Here is a 20,048-nt window from a genome sequence, read left to right as displayed (position 1 = left end):
TTACTAAACAAGATGTAACATCAGCAATTCTGAACCTTTCTCATTTAGCAAGCCTTCAAGTGCAAAGAAATTTATGTCTTCACTGTAATGTTTCAAAGGGATTTCTTGACCAAAAGAAAGCAGGAAGTGGCTCTTGTTTTTATCACTATATGGACTAAATCCAGTCACATTTATGGCTGCAAGTGGCACTTTCAAGCCCCCTACGTGGACAGTAAAAAGGATTCCTCTGGAATTTCCTTCCAAACAAATTAAGTTAATATTTATTTTTTACCAAAACATATTGTGCGTACCAAGCAAACAGGCAACATCAGGGAGACGTTCAGATCATGTCCGTATGACGTCCGTCATTCCAGACCCACTTTTGTACGTCTGCTGGACGTCCGAGACGAGGTCCATATCTGAACGTCTGAGTAGGACCCTTTTTTTAAAGTCAACAGGCGTCCAAGATGGGTTCGGTATTATTCATGAGCTGATAGAACATTTTCAAAAGTGATTTTTTTTTTCCTTCAAATTTGAAACATAAGTCGTCTACATCCGCTTGTACATGAGACCCGTTTTCTCCTTTGCTTCCTTTTCTTGTTCTATTGCTGTATTTGTTGGTGTGTATATTAGGAATTCATAAGGCAAGTGTGAAGACAAACAAAACAATAATCTATATGTAAAAGTAAAAAAAAAAGTTCTAGTGGTCAAAAATTGCACCGGGCACCTTTTAAAAGGCGTTTATGAAGCGCATGCAGGAACCTGCAGCGTGGTTAACAGCGGATTCGTGTATCAGCTTCACGTCACTGCAACAAATGACTTCAACAGAGCAGCAAAGCTGCGTTTGATGCAGAACGAGGCATCTGTTTGTTAAGCAGTAACATTGATCTAACACAATGGATCAGTGCATCGCTGCTGGAGACAACATTTCTAAATTACCAAAACTATCAGCCACCATTTACTCTTGTCTCTTTTGTCTCTTTTTCTGTGATAAGCTAAATTGGTCTGACAATATTGGCCATGCTCATATCTTGGTTTGACTTGGTTGTCTTCTATTTATTTGTTCCTCCTTCCGTCTTCTCTCTCTGCTTTCCGTCTCCTCTCCTCTCGTCCCACTCGGACTGCCATATGCGTTATCCGTGGGTGTGAGGATGTCCATCTCCTCCCAGGATAAGATCAACAAAGCTCCCTAAATCTGACTCCGGTAGAATCCGTCGGCCTCAGTGAGCTGCTGGGTGACTGTTGGCTGTCTTGTTACTGACCCTCACTGCTGTCCCCGCTAATCTCTGCCGCTGTTGACTTGGACGACTTTACTCGGCTGAAGACGGTTGGCAACAGTGAATGTCGGGTTTCGGTGTCTGTCTCTCAATCAAACAGCAAGTGTTGCTTCTTTCTCCTTCTCTTTTTTATTTTTTTATTTTTATTTTTCCCCCCTTATTCCTTCTGACATTCAGCAATCATACAGGAAGAAATCCATCACGGAAAAAGCAGATGGAGCCATTTTTCCTCCTCCCAATAGCCTCAATAGAAAATAATACGATGTAGCCACAGCACCTGCTGGGTTTTCATTACAGGCAGGTACTTGAAAAAAACCCGAAAAATACCGCTTTTTACTATGATTTCTGTTGCTCAAATATGTTGCTCCCGGCCCAAAATGAAACCTTTCTTCTCCGGATGAAAGGCAATATCATCAGATGAGCTGTCATGGCACGCCCGAGGTTGATTACTAAGTAGAGTGCCGTGCACGCTTTGTTGGTTATGTGGTAAAATAACACACAAAGCATTTTATTGACCTAAATCTTTATCACCCTCAGAGAGGAGGATGCTCGGAGCTCAGAAAGAACAATTCAGAACAATAAATGATTTGATTAAAGAGAAAAGTTCAAAGAACATTATCTTCGAACCGTGTTGTGTTCAGCGTTTTTTCTGGATTCTTTATTTTTTTTTTGACAGGTGGCAAAAACTTCAATATAAAAATGAAAAAGTCGCACACCGTCTGTCACGATTGACAAACAAAAGTGTCCATATGGATTTAAATATTACATCAAGACACCTGTCTTCACCTAAAGATGTTAAAATAATCTATTATAGTCTGAGACGTCTTTTTCCTCTGCAGGCCGAGGATTTTTTTTTTTTTTTTTTTTTTTTTTAGAAAGAACACAATTATATTCCTCATTTCAATCCTGGAAATGAAACAAAGTAATTATTCTAGACATAAGTGAAAAAAGCGTACCTAAATGGTTAGCGTAGATATTAAACGCGGATGAGGATGTTTTTTTATTTTGTTATTTAATATTGATTTAATTCGTCCACAAGGGGGCGATCCAGGTCATCTGCTACAGTCTGCTTTAAAGGAAATACCACGAGACTGCGGTAGCCGAGGAGGGAGAAGCAACACGTCCTGCTGAAGTTTAGATAGAAAGGATTTGGAGCCTCTTCTGCTGTGTTGGAGTTCGATTTTGGAACTTTATACTCCTGCCAGGTGTCGTTTTTCCTGTTTCTGACACACACAAAAACGACAGCAAGTTTGGATGATTTACTCTGCAGGAAGCGGGCTAGGCGAGAGGACCTCGGCAATGCAAAGACCTGAAAGAATTGTTTTCCGAGGGCTTTCGGTCATGGCTGAGCTCGTGCCGTGAGGATGACGTTCGTGCATTTACATGGGTCACACAGCTGCTCAGAATGAGCCGTCGACCGTCAGCTTTGTCATCGGTTATCACGCTCCTCGTCTTTTTCTCGTAGTCGGCAGAGTATCCCCTCGATTAGAAACGTGTATTATTAATGCTCTCTGCGTTATTAAAGATTTCCAAAAATAAAAAGCCAGCAAAAGGATTTTTTTTTTTTTTTTTTTTTTTTGGGTGGGGCGGTATTTTCATCAGCCGAACAGGAGCTTCACATTTTCCTTCCATATCTCATCTCTGGCCTGTTATTGCGCTCAGACGTCTTCATAGCGGAGTTTCATTAAAACGGGGGACAGTGCGAGTCCGGATGAATCCATCATGGTTAACCGTGTTGTGCGCCAGAGACGGGCCTTCTCAGCAGGACCGCCTGGTCCACGCTGCGAGATGCAATGGAAACCTGTCACCTACTTAAGATTGATTGTTCGATTATTCCCTCCAGACCCTGACGGGATCAATTCCACAACTGTCAGGGAAACAAGAGAAGGAGGAATATTTCATTTGGGAACACCGAATTTTTAACACACTGATTCGATTCTCAAATATTTGTGACTGAATGGTTATTTTGTTATTTTTTTCCAACATGTAATTAGTTCTTTATACTCAGTTGCCAATTTGTCGCTCGCAATTTGAGACGGTATGACACGCCTTTAATGGCGGTTATCGTGTTTTGGCATGGAGAATGAAAGTGCAGGCAGGTGATAAACTAGCATGAGAAATAAAATGTACTCAGGGGGGAGGGGGGGGGCGGCGAAATGGAGCACTCAAGAGGCATGAAACTACATTCAGAGAGGGGGAAGGAGGATGAGAGATAACTCTAATGACAGTGACGGAGATGTGAGCTGGATGCTTTCAAGTGGAATGAAGACATTCAGCACTTTTATCAACCTATTAGTGAACAAAGATGACATCGACAGATCCCCGGCACGTCTGATGCTGACCTGTATTTGACCGCAATGTAAAAGGCACCTTCACGATGGGAGGAATATAATAGTTAATTTGAGGTCCGGGAGAAATATGTAACGAGGAAGCCTCTGAATCGTCGTTTCTGGCGTTTTAGCTTGAGATCAAAGTGTTGAGATCACATATGCTGGACCATAAAATGTCGATGCAGCGTACAGACCTGAAAGCGTGCCATCGAACGAGACTCCCTGGCAAACAAACAGAACTTAAACCGGATTAGTTTCCCCCCTCTGCGGCCTCGGTAGGTTTAAGTGCCGGACTGGAGCTTTTGGCAGCGAGACGGGGCGAGAAATGAAATTTAAAAAAAATTGGCAAAATGAAAACAAACACTCTCATTTTTGATGGTATAGTCCTGATTTACATTCCTCTTTCCTCACGACAACCACACAATCGTTTGACACCAGCTCGAGTATCGAAGTAATTCATCACGAAAATCCGGTTGCAGCCAACCACTTTAATTCTGCCGTTGTGAGCGATTTGTTCTCATAAAAACCCGTTTCTGTGTTGGAGGATAAGTATTAAACGCTGACCACTTGTAGTTTTGAAGGTTGGCTCTGAACGATGTGTTGCTTGCTCCTTCTTTTGAAGGGATCGGCTTGTACGCCAGGGTTAAGGCTGAATTCCAGCTGAACCCAACTGCGACGCAGCCTTCGGAGCTGATTGTGGCCCGTTGTAGACTCCAACACTCGTGATTCCACCTGAAGCACAACCAGCACCGGTCGATGCCGCTAGTTTGTCCATCCTTGGACTTTCTTCAGGCTATGATGAACCGAAACATCTGTTTTTATTGCTAAATAACTCTTTCTTTTTCTGATGAGTTTTATAATTTAGTATTATTAGAAGAATTAATGAATTAATTGTTAACAATTCTGGAACAAACAAAACAAAAAACCTAATAAGATGATTTTTTTTTTTTAAATCTTTTTATTTAGTTTGGTCATAACAACATACGTAAAGAAATAAGGCTGGGAATATTATCACAACACTTTTTGCGATGCAGAAATTTGATAGAACATATTGCAATATGTAGTGACTTATACCTTTATTAACTGCAAAGTAAAACTTCGTCAACATCTGTTGTATCTAGTGAAATAAACAGTTTTAAGTCTGTTCGTCTCACTTTAATCTAAACAAAATGACAAACACGGGCACAAAACCGCTACGCGTTGCACACATGACAAATGCATTTGTGATCAATACTTGCATGTAAAATACAGCAGTATTATGCCGCATCATTCCCTTCCTCCGCCTTTATTTGTTAAAAAAAAAAAAAAAAAAGAAGATATTTTGTGCTGAAATCAAATTATCGGTTGTAAATGTGCAAACATATTTTAGTATCACGTTCGGCTTCGTTAAACGCTGACATGCAGATTTTGCGCTGTTGACCTTTGAGAGATCTGTCATGTCAACCGCTCCACAAAAAAAAAACCACAACAAAAAAACAACAACAACGGACGTGGCTTCCAGACCGTAATGAGGCACAGATCCATCTTTTATCGTCCCAGTTATTAAACCGAGCTGACGAGGTAATTGACCGTTAGCGAGCTGTACTTCTGAAGGGGCCGCTGTGACCGTGGCGGACTTGACTAGTTTGTTAGCGCTCGGCTTCCCGGGTTAAACCGGTGGCGGGGCTCATTAAAGGACAGCAGAAAGAGCCATCGAGGAGGGACTGGATTAAAACAACGGGGGATGAACGCCGTGTCACAACGAAAGAGGTTCGAGTAACGAGGCGCCGCCAGTCTCGGAGAAACCAGTTAGACCTGCCCGGCCGCAGTAAATGATGAGCTTCGGCTGGGTGAGAGGAGGGAGGGACGGGGGAGGAGGAGGAGGAGAAGGAGGGAAGGGGGGGGAGCAGGCGACAGCGCGGGGGAGGTCAGCTCACTCTTCATTAGGCTGTAATTGAATTTCCGCAGCCCGCGCAGGGAGGATGTTCAGCTCTCGCTCTCCCTGCAGGGGAGTGTTGGCTCGCCGCGGCTCCCCAACCTCCCCGATACTTTCAAGGTTAGCTCAGCTAACGGGCCACTTCCTCCGCTCGCCGTCTGTCGCCTGCACGTCCGACCGCGTAGGCCGGCTGCGGGCCCACGCTCCGCCACGCGCCGCGGGCCCGAAACCGAAACGGGGCGCTCGGGAGACGCCGCTCGGGAGGCCGCCTCCGGACCCGGCGACGGCCGAGGCAGGGAGTCGACGAGGGGCCCGCAGCCGTTGCCGTCAGTGACCGCGCGGACCGACGAGGCCGTTTCATTCTCGTCGCCCGTTCGAGCTTTTCCGGGCGCACGCCGTCGGGTATCACAGAGGCGGACCGGCTTTTACGCCGCTCGCCTTGTTTTCAGTGCGGAATGAGCGGCGAAACGGGACCGACCAGCAGCCAGGGGAGGCGGTTTGGTAAATAGACGTTGAAGTCGAGTGCCTGCACTTGAAGGGGTCAATCCGAACGGATTCGTGTTGAAACTGTCGGAGGAGCTCTTTAACCAGAGTTGTACAGGAGAAAGCAGCGGAAACGAACTTCAAAGGAGACCCATAAATACGGGGCGAGGCCAACTCAACCTGACTTAACCAGCGAAGGCGACTGAAGGTCCGTCTCAACATTTTTAAGTCTCGATTTGTCCATTTGTTTCCCCTGAGTTCACCAGAAGTCTCCATCTGAAGGGTAAATACTCAAAATATTCACCCACGAGAGAATCAACCTGGACCCTCGTAGCTTTTTCACCTTCGCTATTTATTGATTTTTTTTTTTGCTTCACGCTGAACAGCCGCTACCGACCTATCTATACAAAAGCGGTGGCCCACGTGGCATATCGTACATGCAACTGGGAAGGTCCTCGTTTTCCTTCTTCTCCTCTGCAGTCACACTCTAGCTTAATTTTGTTAGCTAATTTTGTTTCTCTAATAAAGCTGTGTTTTGAGGGCCGCGGGGTAAAAGGCGGTTTTTTTTATTTTCATTTTTTTTTTTTTTTTTACACGAGAGGCAGCTCGAAGCAGTGGCGCATGTTATCATGTTTTAGCAAGTGTTTATTTTTATTTTTTTTCCCCCCTCCATTTTAATTGGAGTGTACTTTGGAGACGAGAGCTGCTCTCCGGGGAGGCTGACTTCATTAGCACCTGTAAGTGTCCAGACAAGTTAGCGGGAAAGGGAGCGATGGGGGGGGTGGGGTGGGATGGGGTGGGATGGGGTGGGAGGGGGCGGGGGGGGGGCAGCATTTGGATGTGATATTACAAAACCTGGTCAAAAATGTTCCACCTCTTGCTCTCGGATGAAATTTGTCTGCCTCTGTTAATGTATTCCGTTTCTTTTCCGTTTTAGGATGAACACCAGACATGTTTTGTTGTTGTTTTGTCTTGTTTCCATAAAGTGCTTATCATTTTGTATTATTTCTTGTTAATTGAAGTTTAAATTGAGAAGTGGAGCTGCTCCCCGATGAGTTTCATTAGCGTCCATAATAGTGGAAGTAACTGAACTGGCATTGTGCCAGCTTAATGAGGGCAATCTTAATACCAAAACAGTCATAAAATGCCAGTTAACCATTAAGCACAAGGCAAGAAGAGAGCAAAGGGAAAGGATATGAGGAATGATAAGAGAAAGGGCCAATAATAGATAGGGTGCTGTTTGAGCCGGAGACTTATTCTCTTATTGTGTTTTAATAGTTCTCCCTGGAGAGCATGAGAGGACTTTTTTTTTTTTTTTTTTGGGCTGTTCAGCAAATTGAAAAAAAAAAAAAAAGCTCTCAAGGAGAGATTAGAAAAATGCCTTCATGTTGGCAGGATGTCCAGATTTTAAGCTCATGGAGAGCGGTGTTTTATTCATCGGGATACATGCCGGTGTCACATATGCTGCATGTGCTGTGATCTGCACAAAGAAGGCCGCCATGATAAATGAAGATTAGCTTTAATGCACACCCAGCCTTCTTATCCCCCTCTCTCTCTCCCTCCGTGGCCAGTTCTCTTCTCCCTTTTCACTTGCTTTCTTTGTTCCATCTTCTTACCTTTATTCACGGCTCATGCATCTTTTATATGAACGTAGAAAAAAAAAAAAAAAGATATCAAGGGTTTGGTTGTCTGAGCAGGTTTTTGGGGTGCAGAATTGATGAGAACTCCGGACACAAGTTGAAATCTGTGCTTCCTCTTATTCAAAATGTCCTATCTTGTCCTGAGACGCTGAGGCGAGTAGCGGTCAAGCGCTATCAGCAATTTGAATTCTCTGTAAGAAGTGTACGAGTTGGCCTAAAGGTCATAAAACACGAGGGATTCAAGCAAAAATCGAATTCAAAAAAATACTTGTTGATCCAAACGTCCAGTGTTGTTCTGCGTGTGTGGTTTTGATACCAGCTGCAAACACTCAACGGACAGTTAAAGGACGGTTTTTAGACCTGCAGCATTAATAGCTTATCGTGAAAAAATGTCATTTTCTCTCTCTGTGATTCCTCAACATTTGAGCACAGAAAATGTTTTGTCATTTCTGTGATCCATTTAGAGCAATGTTGAGTACTGAAGAACATCCTGTTCTTCTTCATATGTTTGGATTGTTGGGCAGCTCTTATTTTTCTGTTGCCGTGTTTTTTTTTTTTGAAGACTTAAAGATGTGACGATGCGCCGCGAAGGTTGTTTAAAGCTCTTCCTCTTGTTCCCTCATCTCCCTCCAGTATTCGTCAGCTGGACGGCAGCGTCTGTGAGTAAACTCTCCGGTCCGAGCCGCCTGACGCTGGCTCTCCAGGACGAACGGTCCCCGCGGGGATGTTTTTGCGGCGGTACGACGGCGGCGGATCGGGTCTTGTTTACTCAGTGGGACTTCTTGTGAAAACCCAAACGTGCTCCTCTTTAGATTATTCAGTGGTTGAGATTAAGCAGCAGATATTCAACAAACCTCATTTAACAATAAATATTTTTCATGTGCAGGTTCATCAATAAAAAAAAAAAATACAGAAAAGAACGTAGAAACATAGAAAAACATCGAATTTCCTATTAAGGGAAATAGAAGAAAAGCGTAAAATAAAAAAATAGGGCCTAGAATTGAGAAACCAGTAGAGATGTGAGTGTTTGCTGCGAAGCTGTAAATGTGTGACAGTGCTTGAAGGCAGAGACATGAAATTCTCCGTCCTTTTCTTCTTGCTTATCAAAATGCCGCCTTCATCATTTTTATGATGTGACGGCAAAGTGCACATCTGTAATACATCTCTTATTGCCGGCTCAGTAGCTATTTAAGCTGTGTGTATTTTGTGTGACTCGGGGGTGGAGGGAAAAAGAAAAAAAATCAAAATATCAAACTAAAACTGGCTTATATCATCACAGACGCTCCCTCAGCATCCTTTTCTTGTTTTTAATGACGGTTGCAAAAAAAAAAAAAAAAAAAAAAAAGCAGCTTCAGATGTTCCCCAGCCTGGCGCTCGGCTAAAGAGGGAGGCTGCGTGACGGAGTTCACAGGAGCAGGAGTCGAATATTTTGGAGGAATAAATTAGCAGCTTGGCTCTTTGGTGCCACGCCAAAACTTCTGGGAAGTAATCCAGCACCTTGGAAAGACAAGATTTGGATGCCATATTGGATCCACAGTAATTTGAGGTTAATTGAATTGAAAATCCCTCTTGCATCGAGCGAAAGGAGGGAACGAGGAAGTGCATATTTATGGATGAAAACGTAGCACGCCTCGGAGGTTTTGCGCCGCTTTGCGAACCAAAATAGCGAAATTGTCAACAAATGCGTGACACTGACCTAGTTGAATACTTCACCGTGACCTCTTCTTTAGCTAGGAGTCCGTGTTTGTGATTGAGTTGTCACAAACGGCGTGTTTCTGCAACAGAAACAGATGGGAGGGCAGCGAACGTTTGCTTGTTTGCTAAGCGGGGTCCTCGGAAAGCGACCCGGGCGTTGATGATGTCTTGACGCCTCATCATGTCCCGGATTTCACACTCCTAATAATGACTAATGTGTTTGCCGACGTCGGCCCACTCTCATTAGGGTGATTTATAGCCTCGCCAATTTTTTCAGTAAACCAAGAGAAGCCGCATTCCAATTTATTCGGGTCAAATTAACCATTCGTAATTAGACGCGGTAACCTTTCCCCGCTCCCTGCTCCTGCTCTGAGTGCGCTGTACATGCGATGCAAATGTTCATTGTTTAATCTCTCTGCCTGCCATTAGGAAGGTTATGTAAGAATCACCCCGTGCAGGGCAAAAGTTTAGCCTGAATCAATCTCCGGACGGTTAATAACTAATGGGCTGATTTATTGCCATGTAACGAAGGTGAAGTCCCGCCTTTTTCTCAGAGGGTGACTTTGACCCTACTGAGCTCCTCAGCTATTATTCCAAATGTCAAAACCCTGCAGCATATTTTAATACTGCCATAAGTCATTGTAATTTATAGGTGATATAACTTTATTTTGCTAGACTCAGCTGTGAGGGATTATCTGAGTGGGTTGTGAGTGCAAAATTGGTACGAAGTCTAAAACGAGCTGTGTAACATGAAATCTGGTGGTTTCTCTCTATTAAAAATGGATATTAAGAAGGCTAGGTCAAATCCAACAAGGCTAAACTGTGTATGAGACGCCAGGCTTTTAATTTAAAATGAGGGCTTTTAATTTGAAAATAATACAGGAAGTCATAGCAGTCAGGTGACCGATGGTGCAGCTTTATCACTCAATCATTTCACACAATCACAAATTTAGCAGACATGAAGTAATGCTCTTGATCATTATTTATGATCATGAATTAGATTAATCATTCAAAGAACATCAGAATATAACATAAAAAGATACACAAAGCCATAGAAGGATAGAGAACCATACATGCCACAATCACATATAGCAAGCAGTTGATTTTGTCTCCCCCTTCTGCCAGGAAGAGTAATTACCAAAACCCTTCCGGCACGTGATTACATCATAGGCTCCACCGTAGCTTTTTTTTCCCATCGCTGCTGTTGTGGCTGTAAATGGTGGATAAATGAAATAAAAGGCGTCCCAACCCCTGAAAAAGGAATCGGAATTCGATCCATTCGCTCCGATAACTTGAGAAAGGTCTAGAAAAACTCCATAATTTAATTGTAGGCCTTAACCAGAAGTTCGCCAGCTCGGACGGCAGAAGTCTCTCACGCTCTCACTTTTCAGCACGGCCAGATTGAATTAATTTAACAAGTGCAGGAGTGTCACCCCGGGAAACATATGTATACTGTATACTGTGAAATACGGAGCGATTTATCTGGCGGTGATGGGCTTTAATCAGCATTGTGTGAACTTGTTGGCAAGGCTTTGAACGGAACAGACATTCATGTACGTGTAAAAGTACTGCTCTATAGCTTGAGTAGCAGTGGATTGTGTTATAAATTGCGTGATGTACAGTGCTTTCAAAAAGTATGAAAAAAGCCAGTCACCTGACCCCGATCCTACCGATGATGCGTTTCCCTCGTGTCGATCAGACTGAAGAAATTTAAATTGCTATAGTTCGAGCATCACAAAGTCGGCTCATATGTCATCTCATGTGACACAGCTGATCCAACCGAATTTTATTGCTCGAGAAATTTGTGGTGTTTTCGGCCACCCTCAGCTCAAAGCTCTACCACACATAACGGGGGGCTAATTTGAGGCAGACCACTTCAGGCGAGCTGCATCCCGAACGGGGGCCTTCAGGCTTAACCAGCAGAGACCTCTGACAGTTTGATAGACAGCGCTCCTCACTCAGGTGTTGATTACTGCTCTTTTTCTAATTTGCTTTGCTCGCCTTCAATAATGTCTGATTGGATTTGGTCTTGTCCAAACAGTCTGGTTCAGACTGAGCTGTCAGGGGAAGGAGGAGTGATGGTGGGTTTTGTTGCTGTTTGACTTGATGAGATCGACTGTCATTTACTCGGGGCTCGTAAAGAATACATCACAGGCGGATTGACGTGGAAAGAGGGGCGGAGGAGGGAGGGCGAAGGCGGAGAGGCAGATCGCAGGGCCTGGCCGGCTCCAGCTTTTGTCGGTTTTTGGCCGGTCCGGGGCGTCTTCGGTGCGTCAGCTGTCCGTCGGGATCAGGAGCAGCTTCCCCGAGAGGCAACGGCTGCCAAGCGGCATCAAAGACCGAAGGGCGAGATGAATGAGCGAGGAAAGACGAAGCGAAGCGACAAAGGGAGGAAACAGATAAGTAAAAGAAAGACCAAAGCAGGAAGGAAACAACAGAGTGCTGGGGATAAAGACATCCTGTCTGTCAGTGTAGCCGCTTCAGTTTGTGCTGTAAAGGTGTGAAAGGACTGCTGCCTGTCCTCCATCCTCTCCTCTGATATTCAGAATCCAATTAGCGCTGGTGTTTGAGGAGGGCTCCTTTGTGACAGTGGGCCATTTGTAACAACCGCTATCAATGAGGAACACGGACATAGGTAATATTTTATTAATGCTTGTGCTGTCTGCCTGTATTCTGCAAATAATGGACCCGGTTTTCAGGCCTTCAAACTTTTCTTGTTTAAGCTTCGTGGTGCAGAGAAGATGACGAAACAAAACTGTTAACGGAAAGGTGAAAACCGTTCAGTAGTCTTATTGTTGGAATTTGACTTGTTGCCAAACCGGCGAGTGGGAGTGGCGAGAGACGGCGAGAAACTTGCACATTTTCAACGCACCGTGAGCGGACATGTTGTTGTGTTGGAGAACCCATTTGCCATCGTACGATAGTTCAGGTTGTTTGTACCGAATGTTTCCTGTCAAACCCCCTTAAGAACGTCAGAAGGTGGCGGTTAGCGATTTTTAATCAAATAGTAATTTGGTTTGAAATGTCCGTCTCTACTTGAAACGCAAGTGACACTGAAAACGGCTCATTGCTTAACTGCTGCAGACTTTCGGAAGCATTTCTACAGTCTCGGTGACCAATTTACAGAGTTTGACAAAATAATGCAAGGAATGCTGAAGTCCATTGTAAAAGTGCCAAATCCGCCAACGCCAACACTTTCTGTGTGTGGTGATATAGACTGAAAAAGGATTAAAGTTCAACACCGGGTCATAAAGGTGGTCGGGTGAAATAGCACATGCCGTACTGCTGATAAGCTGGAGGGAGTAAAATCCACTTGTGGTGTCGATAACAAAACAGGAACACGTCAATAAATGCGGCTTTTTGACATTGTTTTTTGGTGACAGGGGCCATTATCGATGATGTAAAGATGACACAACACCCTCTCAGTCCAGAAAGTAGATTTGCTAAACCGACAATAATAACTGCACTCATCGTGAGACATTTCTCGAGGCAGTTTTAATGTGTTATGGAGCTGGAACGCGAAGCCTCGGCAGAGTCACTGTAGACGGCAGCTTTGGATGCAATTAAACATTTTTTGCATTCCAGGAGACAGATGGATTATAAAAGACACTGCTGAGTCATGTCTGTCTGGTGGAGACGAGCGTTTAGGCATAACATTTTGTTTGTTTTGCTTTTTAAAGGTTTTTTTGTGTCTACTTAAGGTGTACATCATCGCACATTGCAACCATTCTTGGGTGGTTCTTTTTGCACTTTAGGGTATTTTATGAAGACATTCTCCACTCCAGATGACATTAAATGGAAAGGAATTTGAATGAGATGTTGAGGATTGAATCAGGGACCGTAAACCAGATGATGGAGGGTCTCAGATGTCTTCACACAATAGATGGATGGATGGATGAATAGATTGCATTAGATTTGACTGTATATTTGCCTTATAGATATTGGCCTTTCATGGTGTTTCTCTGATGGTTGACTGCTTTGTAAAACAAAGCAACTGCAGACAGACGACCAATGAAACATGACATGAAGTATGACTCCAATTTTTTTATTGTTTTTCATTGACCTGTCAGATCCGACTTGACATGCGAGTAGAAAAAGATTTAATGGCTCCATTTAAGGCAGGATTGATTTCTCTCAAAGGCAGCTGTGATGAAACATTGAAGAGAAATATATGTAGGTATTGCCCTTTTTTTTTTTTTTTTTTTATTGATTGATGCTTTCTTACAAAGTCGACCTGCCTTTTATGCATGTCTGTACCATATTCCAGTATTTTTGCTGTTTTAGCCGTAGGAACTGGCCGTTTTGGCTGAAATCTCCCCCCTGGGTTGAGATGTAGCTCACACTTTTTCAATAAACTTTTTAAAAGCTCGCAGACAAACTGAACCAATAATTGGAGGACACGGTATCCCTTCTAGGCAGTTATGACATTTTGGTAAAATGATGAGCGTCGTCATAATTTCCGAGGAAGCACTGTTTTTGTCCCAAAAGGCTTTATGGCTGCACATGTTGGGAGGGGAGCTGGTTTAATTCCTTTTCATTTCCCACAGTTGGATTGCTCCTCTTGAGGGTAGTAGCATTCTGTCTAATGACTGCAGTAAAGACATAAAAAAAAAAAGAAATCAGTGATTGCAGACTAGTAAGTGAAAATATTTGATTTTTTTTTTTGCCACAGTATGGGTGAGAGTGTGTTATGATGTGAAGGCCTAAAGGGGAACATTTCAGTCTGGAGCATGTGGCAGCGGCAGATGTCTTGTTTGATGGTCTTCTCTCTTTGCAAGAGAGTATTTGCCATTTGTGGTCAACGTTTTGAAGCAGCGCCGAGTTCCTGCGATGATTTACCGGACATGTACACATTATTGTTCTGATGTTTTCTGCCGTCTCTCCGTCGATGTCTTTCCAGAACACCTGAAGGTGGCGCTGGAGGAGTACATGGTGCGGCTGCCGAAGGTTCGCATCCTCCGGACCAAGAAGAGGGAGGGTCTGATAAGGACTCGCTTGCTCGGAGCCGCCGCCGCCAAGGGAGAAGTCATCACCTACCTGGACTCCCACTGTGAGGCCAACGTCAACTGGCTGCCTCCACTGCTGGGTGAGGAACAGAGTCTTCTTCACTATAAGATGCCTCCGCTGAATCTTTACGCCCAATCATTGTTCTAACATCACCCTCAGACCCAGGTTATAAGCTTAATGATGGCAAGTCTGTCTCTACACGTGACAGCAAATGTCAGATTTACTTTATTTTGCCAAAACAGTCTTGAAGCTCATTAAGGGAGAATTAGACGCCAGCAAATCTCACATATGTAAATAGTCGAGGTAAAGTGTGTTTCGACCATATGCTGTATATAAAAATGGACATAATCTTTGAGTGAAGTGCGGAAGTGCAAGGCCACCGAGGGCCACTAGGGGCTGGCTCCAAAAAAAACTTTGGCTTCAAATATACTTCCATTCAAAAAGCATCAAATTCTCTCATGAAATGCAAAGTCAGTACATCGAAGAGAGGTTTGTTTTGAGGCGTACTTGGTTTGAGTGACACGTCTCGGGTGCAGTCAGGATTCCAGTATAGGTAGGCGGGGCTCTTCTTCGGCTCGCCCAAATATGGTCACTTCTGGCTCCAAAAAACCAAGATGGCGGAAGTCAAAATGCCAGACTGAAGGGTTTTAAAAAATGACGGTTCACAAACCAGTGGGTGACGTCACGGTGGGTTGCCACTTGGTTCAGACCGTTGGGAAATATGTGCCTGCCATCTGGTCCATCAGACAATTGCCAATAAACATCACATTGAACATGTAAGACATTTTGGATTGGGTTGTGACAACACAATGCCGCGCACATCTCCATCATCAATCATCAAGGAATTGAGTCATCTCTGTCAGTGACTCATTAAAAGCAATAAATAAAACGTTTAGAAATCAAGGTGGAGGCTGGGTGCAGCTGACGAAGACAGAGAACGCAACCAGTCAAGCAAGTAAAACACACATTTTCAACCCACATTTTTTTACCTAAAGAATTGATCGTTAATAAAATTGTCAACTGGATAAATTTGGATTATTAGCGTGCAGGTCTCGGGGTCAACAGATAAATATCTTTAAGGAAAACTTAAAACAATATAATCACTTTCTATAGCACAGTCAGGATGATCCATTTTGTTTGTGAGATGATTATCAGAGGAAAAAATATTTCCGTCCTCTTCCCTTCATTTGAAATACCTCCTGGGCTCGTTTGATAAGTTCACAGCTCGCAGACATCTGCAGTCTGCGAAGGAGGAGTGTGCGAGTAGGCACCGCTTGGCTATGGAACTATTTCTCCGCACCATCTGTTGTCATTAACTGTCTAAACCAAACCTGTCTGCCCTCCGTCTCTCAGACCGAATCGCCCAGAACAGGAAGACCATCGTGTGTCCAATGATCGACGTCATCGACCACGACAACTTCGGCTACGAAACTCAGGCGGGCGACGCCATGCGGGGGGCCTTCGACTGGGAGATGTACTACAAACGGATCCCCATCCCCACAGAGCTGCAGAAGGACGACCCGAGTGAACCCTTCGAGTGAGTGGGAGATACTTTTGACACAAGGGACATTTTTGTCCTGATTATCTGATTGTGCCGTGAGTGCGTACATCTGTGGCACGAGTGGTCCCAGCGGGAGCCGAAACCTTTAATCTGGGCGCGCTAGTTACGCAAGACTTTGTAATACTGATTATTCACTGGAGGTATTTGTCAGAACTGCTCTGCTTGTACACACATTTACACCCGTTTTAAACTGATAAATCTGAAAATGAATCCTTCACATTTACTCTATGGTATTCTGTGCACTTTAAGCATTCAAAATTGAGCTTAAATTTTTTTTTTTTTTTTTTAAGTGGATAAAATGCCAAAATTCTGGCCTCCCAAGGAAGCTTCTTCACGTCAGTGAACTTGTGTGGCAGGAAAGTCTGTCTCAGACTTTGATTGATGCTTTTTAACGCCTTTACAGGCAACAAACAACGAGTCATTAACCTGCATTTATGGACGGAGATCTTGAAGAAGTTACCCAGAAACACCAATTGAAATGCAGTTTTTCGAAATAGTGTGGCTTCAATTTAACAGTCAGCAGTCATTCATTTTCTGCAACATTAGCTCCATAAATCAGTTCCTGTGAAACTCCCTTATGTAAAAAATTCACCCACAAATTACTCACCATATTTCTTCATATGCAGAGATCACATCATGAAATTATTAGTCACCACAGTTTGGTAGTCCAAGAAAATATAGTCTTTTTAATATAATATGATGTTGATTTTCACATATTTATATTGCTCAGCGGGCCGTAGCTGGTTAACATTATTAACAGCACATAATTAAATTTGCACCCGGAATTAAAACAATTTGTAGATTTCCAGAAAAATGATAAACGAGTCATTTAACAAGCAGCTGGTCGCAGCTTCTCGGATGTAAGAATTTGCTGCTTTTTCTGTTTTATACTATTTTAAATTGAACAGTTCGGGGGTTCTGTTACTTCAACAGAATGAGCTATTTGATTTCCTCACCTTGGGTGTTTGAGGAGTCTGCATTTTTTTTACAGTTTGACACTTTTATGGGTTAAACGATGAATCACAAAAATGTTATAAGGAAGATTATGACAGGTTGCAACTTTTGATGCTTGTTTCAATTGCATAACACACTTATTCATTGGAGAATTACCTTAAAATGTATCTTGAGCAAAAGCAAATCAAAGATAAATGGATATGCTACCACATGACATCTGATCCCAAGGTGATATTACCTGATGGTTTTTCATTACGGTGCCCTTCGTCAGCACAAAGATGCATACAGCAGGTAACCTTTCAGTAATGGAAGCCAGAGTAAATAAGATACACTTTTGCTATTTGTAACACCAAAATAACTCTGCATGTGATGCCAGACGCTCCATTTGTGAGTCTTGAGGGATTAGTTAGTCAACATTTGTCTATGTTTGGATGCCGAAGACTATTTGGCCGTCCTGGGAAAAATACAGTAGGTTTTTATCAGGCGGGGCGGCGGTGCGGGCAGATAAGAAACTAAAGAAGAAGAAATGAGCTGCAGAACAATCCGAATCAATCCTCATTTGGTGAATTAGTCTGCTCTTCTTGCCCAATGAAATGACCTTCATCAGTGCAAATCCAATTTGAGTCGCAAAGATTTTCATTTTCATTCTGATTGACATTGCCGCAGCGGAGGATGAGGCACGGTGGGATGGCAAAATCCATCTTGGAGGTGTGCGTGTCTGTGTGTTTGCGTGCAGTGGAGTATGAGTTTATCCCTGTTTTCATGCCTCTGTCAGTGTCTCTTACGTCAATGCCACCACCTCTCTCCGTTCCTGTCTGTCTTTCCGTCTCTCTCTCTTCCTCCTTCGGGGGTTCACCGGCTTTGACTCTCTTTCCTCAAGGTTAGTGGACTGAAATGGAAAATATCAACTTGAGCATTTCTAATTAAATCTAAATTCTGGGTTGGAATATTCATGGCCCATTGAGTTAGATCTTTTTTCGTTTTTCCCCTCCAGCAGACTGCCTCTCGTCAGTGATTTGGGAACACCAGCAGAGATTTTGTCGGTGAAGGAACCGATACCTTCTCCCAGAAAAGAGTGTAAAATTACCATTGTCAACAGGAATTATTAATAACAGAATAACTAAAGAAAAGTAAAAAAAAAAAGTCCAGAAAAGTATGTGGACACGCAGAAAACAGAGGGGTAGGACCAAGGGGGAGAATTGACATTGGGCTTAAATGTCAGTTTTTAGTGTTTGCTTCGGATTTAGTTTGGGATGGAAATTAGGAATCTTAACTGCACAGTGTTTGGAATAAATAAATAAAAAACTTCAAATCCTTCAAAAGTATTTTTTTGAAATCGGCTATTTTATAAAAAGCCGATCAATGAATAATTAATACTCTGAATCATTGCATATTTCTGACATCAATCTATTAAGCTTTGATAATCCAGCCGTAAACAAATGTTGGACCCAGTATTTTACTTATAATATTGCGTTCTTCTAGTTGTTGAGATCACTTTAGTCAATGCTGGTCAACATTAATTCAGTGAAGCTGCAGACTGACTGAAAGTCCGTAGTCGTGATGTGAAATCCACTTGGCCACTGTACTTGCAATGTGATTTCCCTTTTTTGAAAAGAAATATGACACCAAAAGCCATAAGAAGGTTATTACAGCCATTCAGAGCTGCACTTTTTCTTGAGAGACCACAGGAATAAATATTCCAGAAACTTTGCCTGACATACTTGTGAACCGTCGTTCAGGTCGATGTTCAGCTTGTACCTCACGGTGTGTGTGTGAGCAGGTAATCAAAAGAAGTGCTGGTACTAACAGATGGTCTCCCTTTGCAGACTCTCTTGTGTACATGTGTGATGTTTGTCCAATAGAAAAGTAATGGCAGCTTAAAAACAACAGCAAGTCTACAGCCAGGTCAGAGTCTCTGTGAGGCGTGGAGGTAAATACTAATGGTAGCAATGCTGACATGCTCATGATGGCAGTGCTTCCATTGTAATGTTTACCATGTTCTCACCTTAGCATCGTATCGCGTCATGTTAATATTTGCATTGAATAACCACGTACATCTGCGTTTGATAGGAAAGAAGGTGGTATTTAATTATAAACCAAAATATTTGAAAGAATTCATGTAACTTTTTTATAACCGATAGATTAGACACTTAACTCAAAACTGTATGTCAGCCTTTTGTTGGTACTGAAAGAGAACTCGGGGGTTTTACCATCGTGATTATACGTTGACTCGGAATCACAATTGCATGCGCAAAATTGAATGCAAATCTATCCTGTGTATTTGGGGATTTTTCACCGATACGCAGTGCTGTTGCTGGAGGAAAGGGATCATTAAAGTCTGGCAAAATGAATGTCAGCACTATATTTCCTGGCAACAAATCTAGTTGTGGAAATAATTTGTCTGGACCGAAGTGCTGGAGTGACTGACTGCTAATAACGGTTTAAATTGCCACTAATTTAAGCACTAAACTACACATGTTCACGCTTCTCTTTGGATAATTCGTACACGTTCATTTCTTTGTTTAGAAATATTCTTTTTAAGAAATGCCTTCCTTTCCTTTACAATGGTCTTTCATCAAAAAGTCGTTTCTGTACTGCTGCAAAACAAAAGTAGTTGCCAAGCAACACAAGAGCCAGCAGTGTGAGTGGTGACTCGGGGTTAACTCATTATCATTTTAAATTCGGTGTTACAGGTGTTTTTGTCTGGTTTTGAGTCGTGGCTCATTGTTTGATAATCTGCCGTTTCTTTATGGAGTTATTTCGAATGTTAATACATACGCTTGAGTATTTGCGGGGGGGGGAAAGAAACACCTAAAAAGTCTGACTAATGGTTACAAGTTGAAATTACTTTTTTTTGGCAAATCACTGCAGAGTCCCGGAGTCAGACATGGATGAGTGTTTTTACTGTTTGTCAACAACTAGCATTCCCAATATATTAATAAGAAGATTTTTCAGGAAATCCATAATTCATCATATGGCAAATTTATTCAGAATTACATAGAATTGTATTTTCAAAATAAAAAGTCTAGTCTCTATAATGCCTTCCTCAATGTTGTTTTAGTGCGCCTGCATTTCATGTTAACAAGTAAAGTTCTTGTAACTCACCACTAGTAAAATTTCAACAATTCCACTATTTATGTGTATTTACATTTGCCATGTTTACAACGGCTGCCTAAATTATTTGTAGTATACGATGACCAAATAATA

The 20,048-nt window shown here is 42.8% G+C and overlaps 1 protein-coding gene across 1 annotated transcript in view; it reads left to right on the top strand.

Moving 5' to 3' along the window:
* The window catches only part of LOC138196162 (polypeptide N-acetylgalactosaminyltransferase 10-like), an 86,927-nt gene that overhangs the window by 42,874 nt on the left and 24,005 nt on the right, over positions 1-20,048 (top strand). Inside the window, exons 5-6 of the mRNA XM_069145956.1 lie at positions 14,220-14,405; positions 15,680-15,863. Of these exons, the coding sequence (XP_069002057.1) occupies positions 14,220-14,405; positions 15,680-15,863 (370 nt within the window). The remainder of the gene's footprint in view (positions 1-14,219; positions 14,406-15,679; positions 15,864-20,048) is intronic.

Source organism: Embiotoca jacksoni, unplaced genomic scaffold (genome assembly GCF_022577435.1).
Source record: "Embiotoca jacksoni isolate LCO1_2020_lvr unplaced genomic scaffold, fEmbJac1.0.p SCAF_13, whole genome shotgun sequence".
Classification (NCBI taxonomy): Eukaryota; Metazoa; Chordata; class Actinopteri; family Embiotocidae; genus Embiotoca; species Embiotoca jacksoni.
This window is presented reverse-complemented; position numbering and strand designations above follow the sequence as displayed.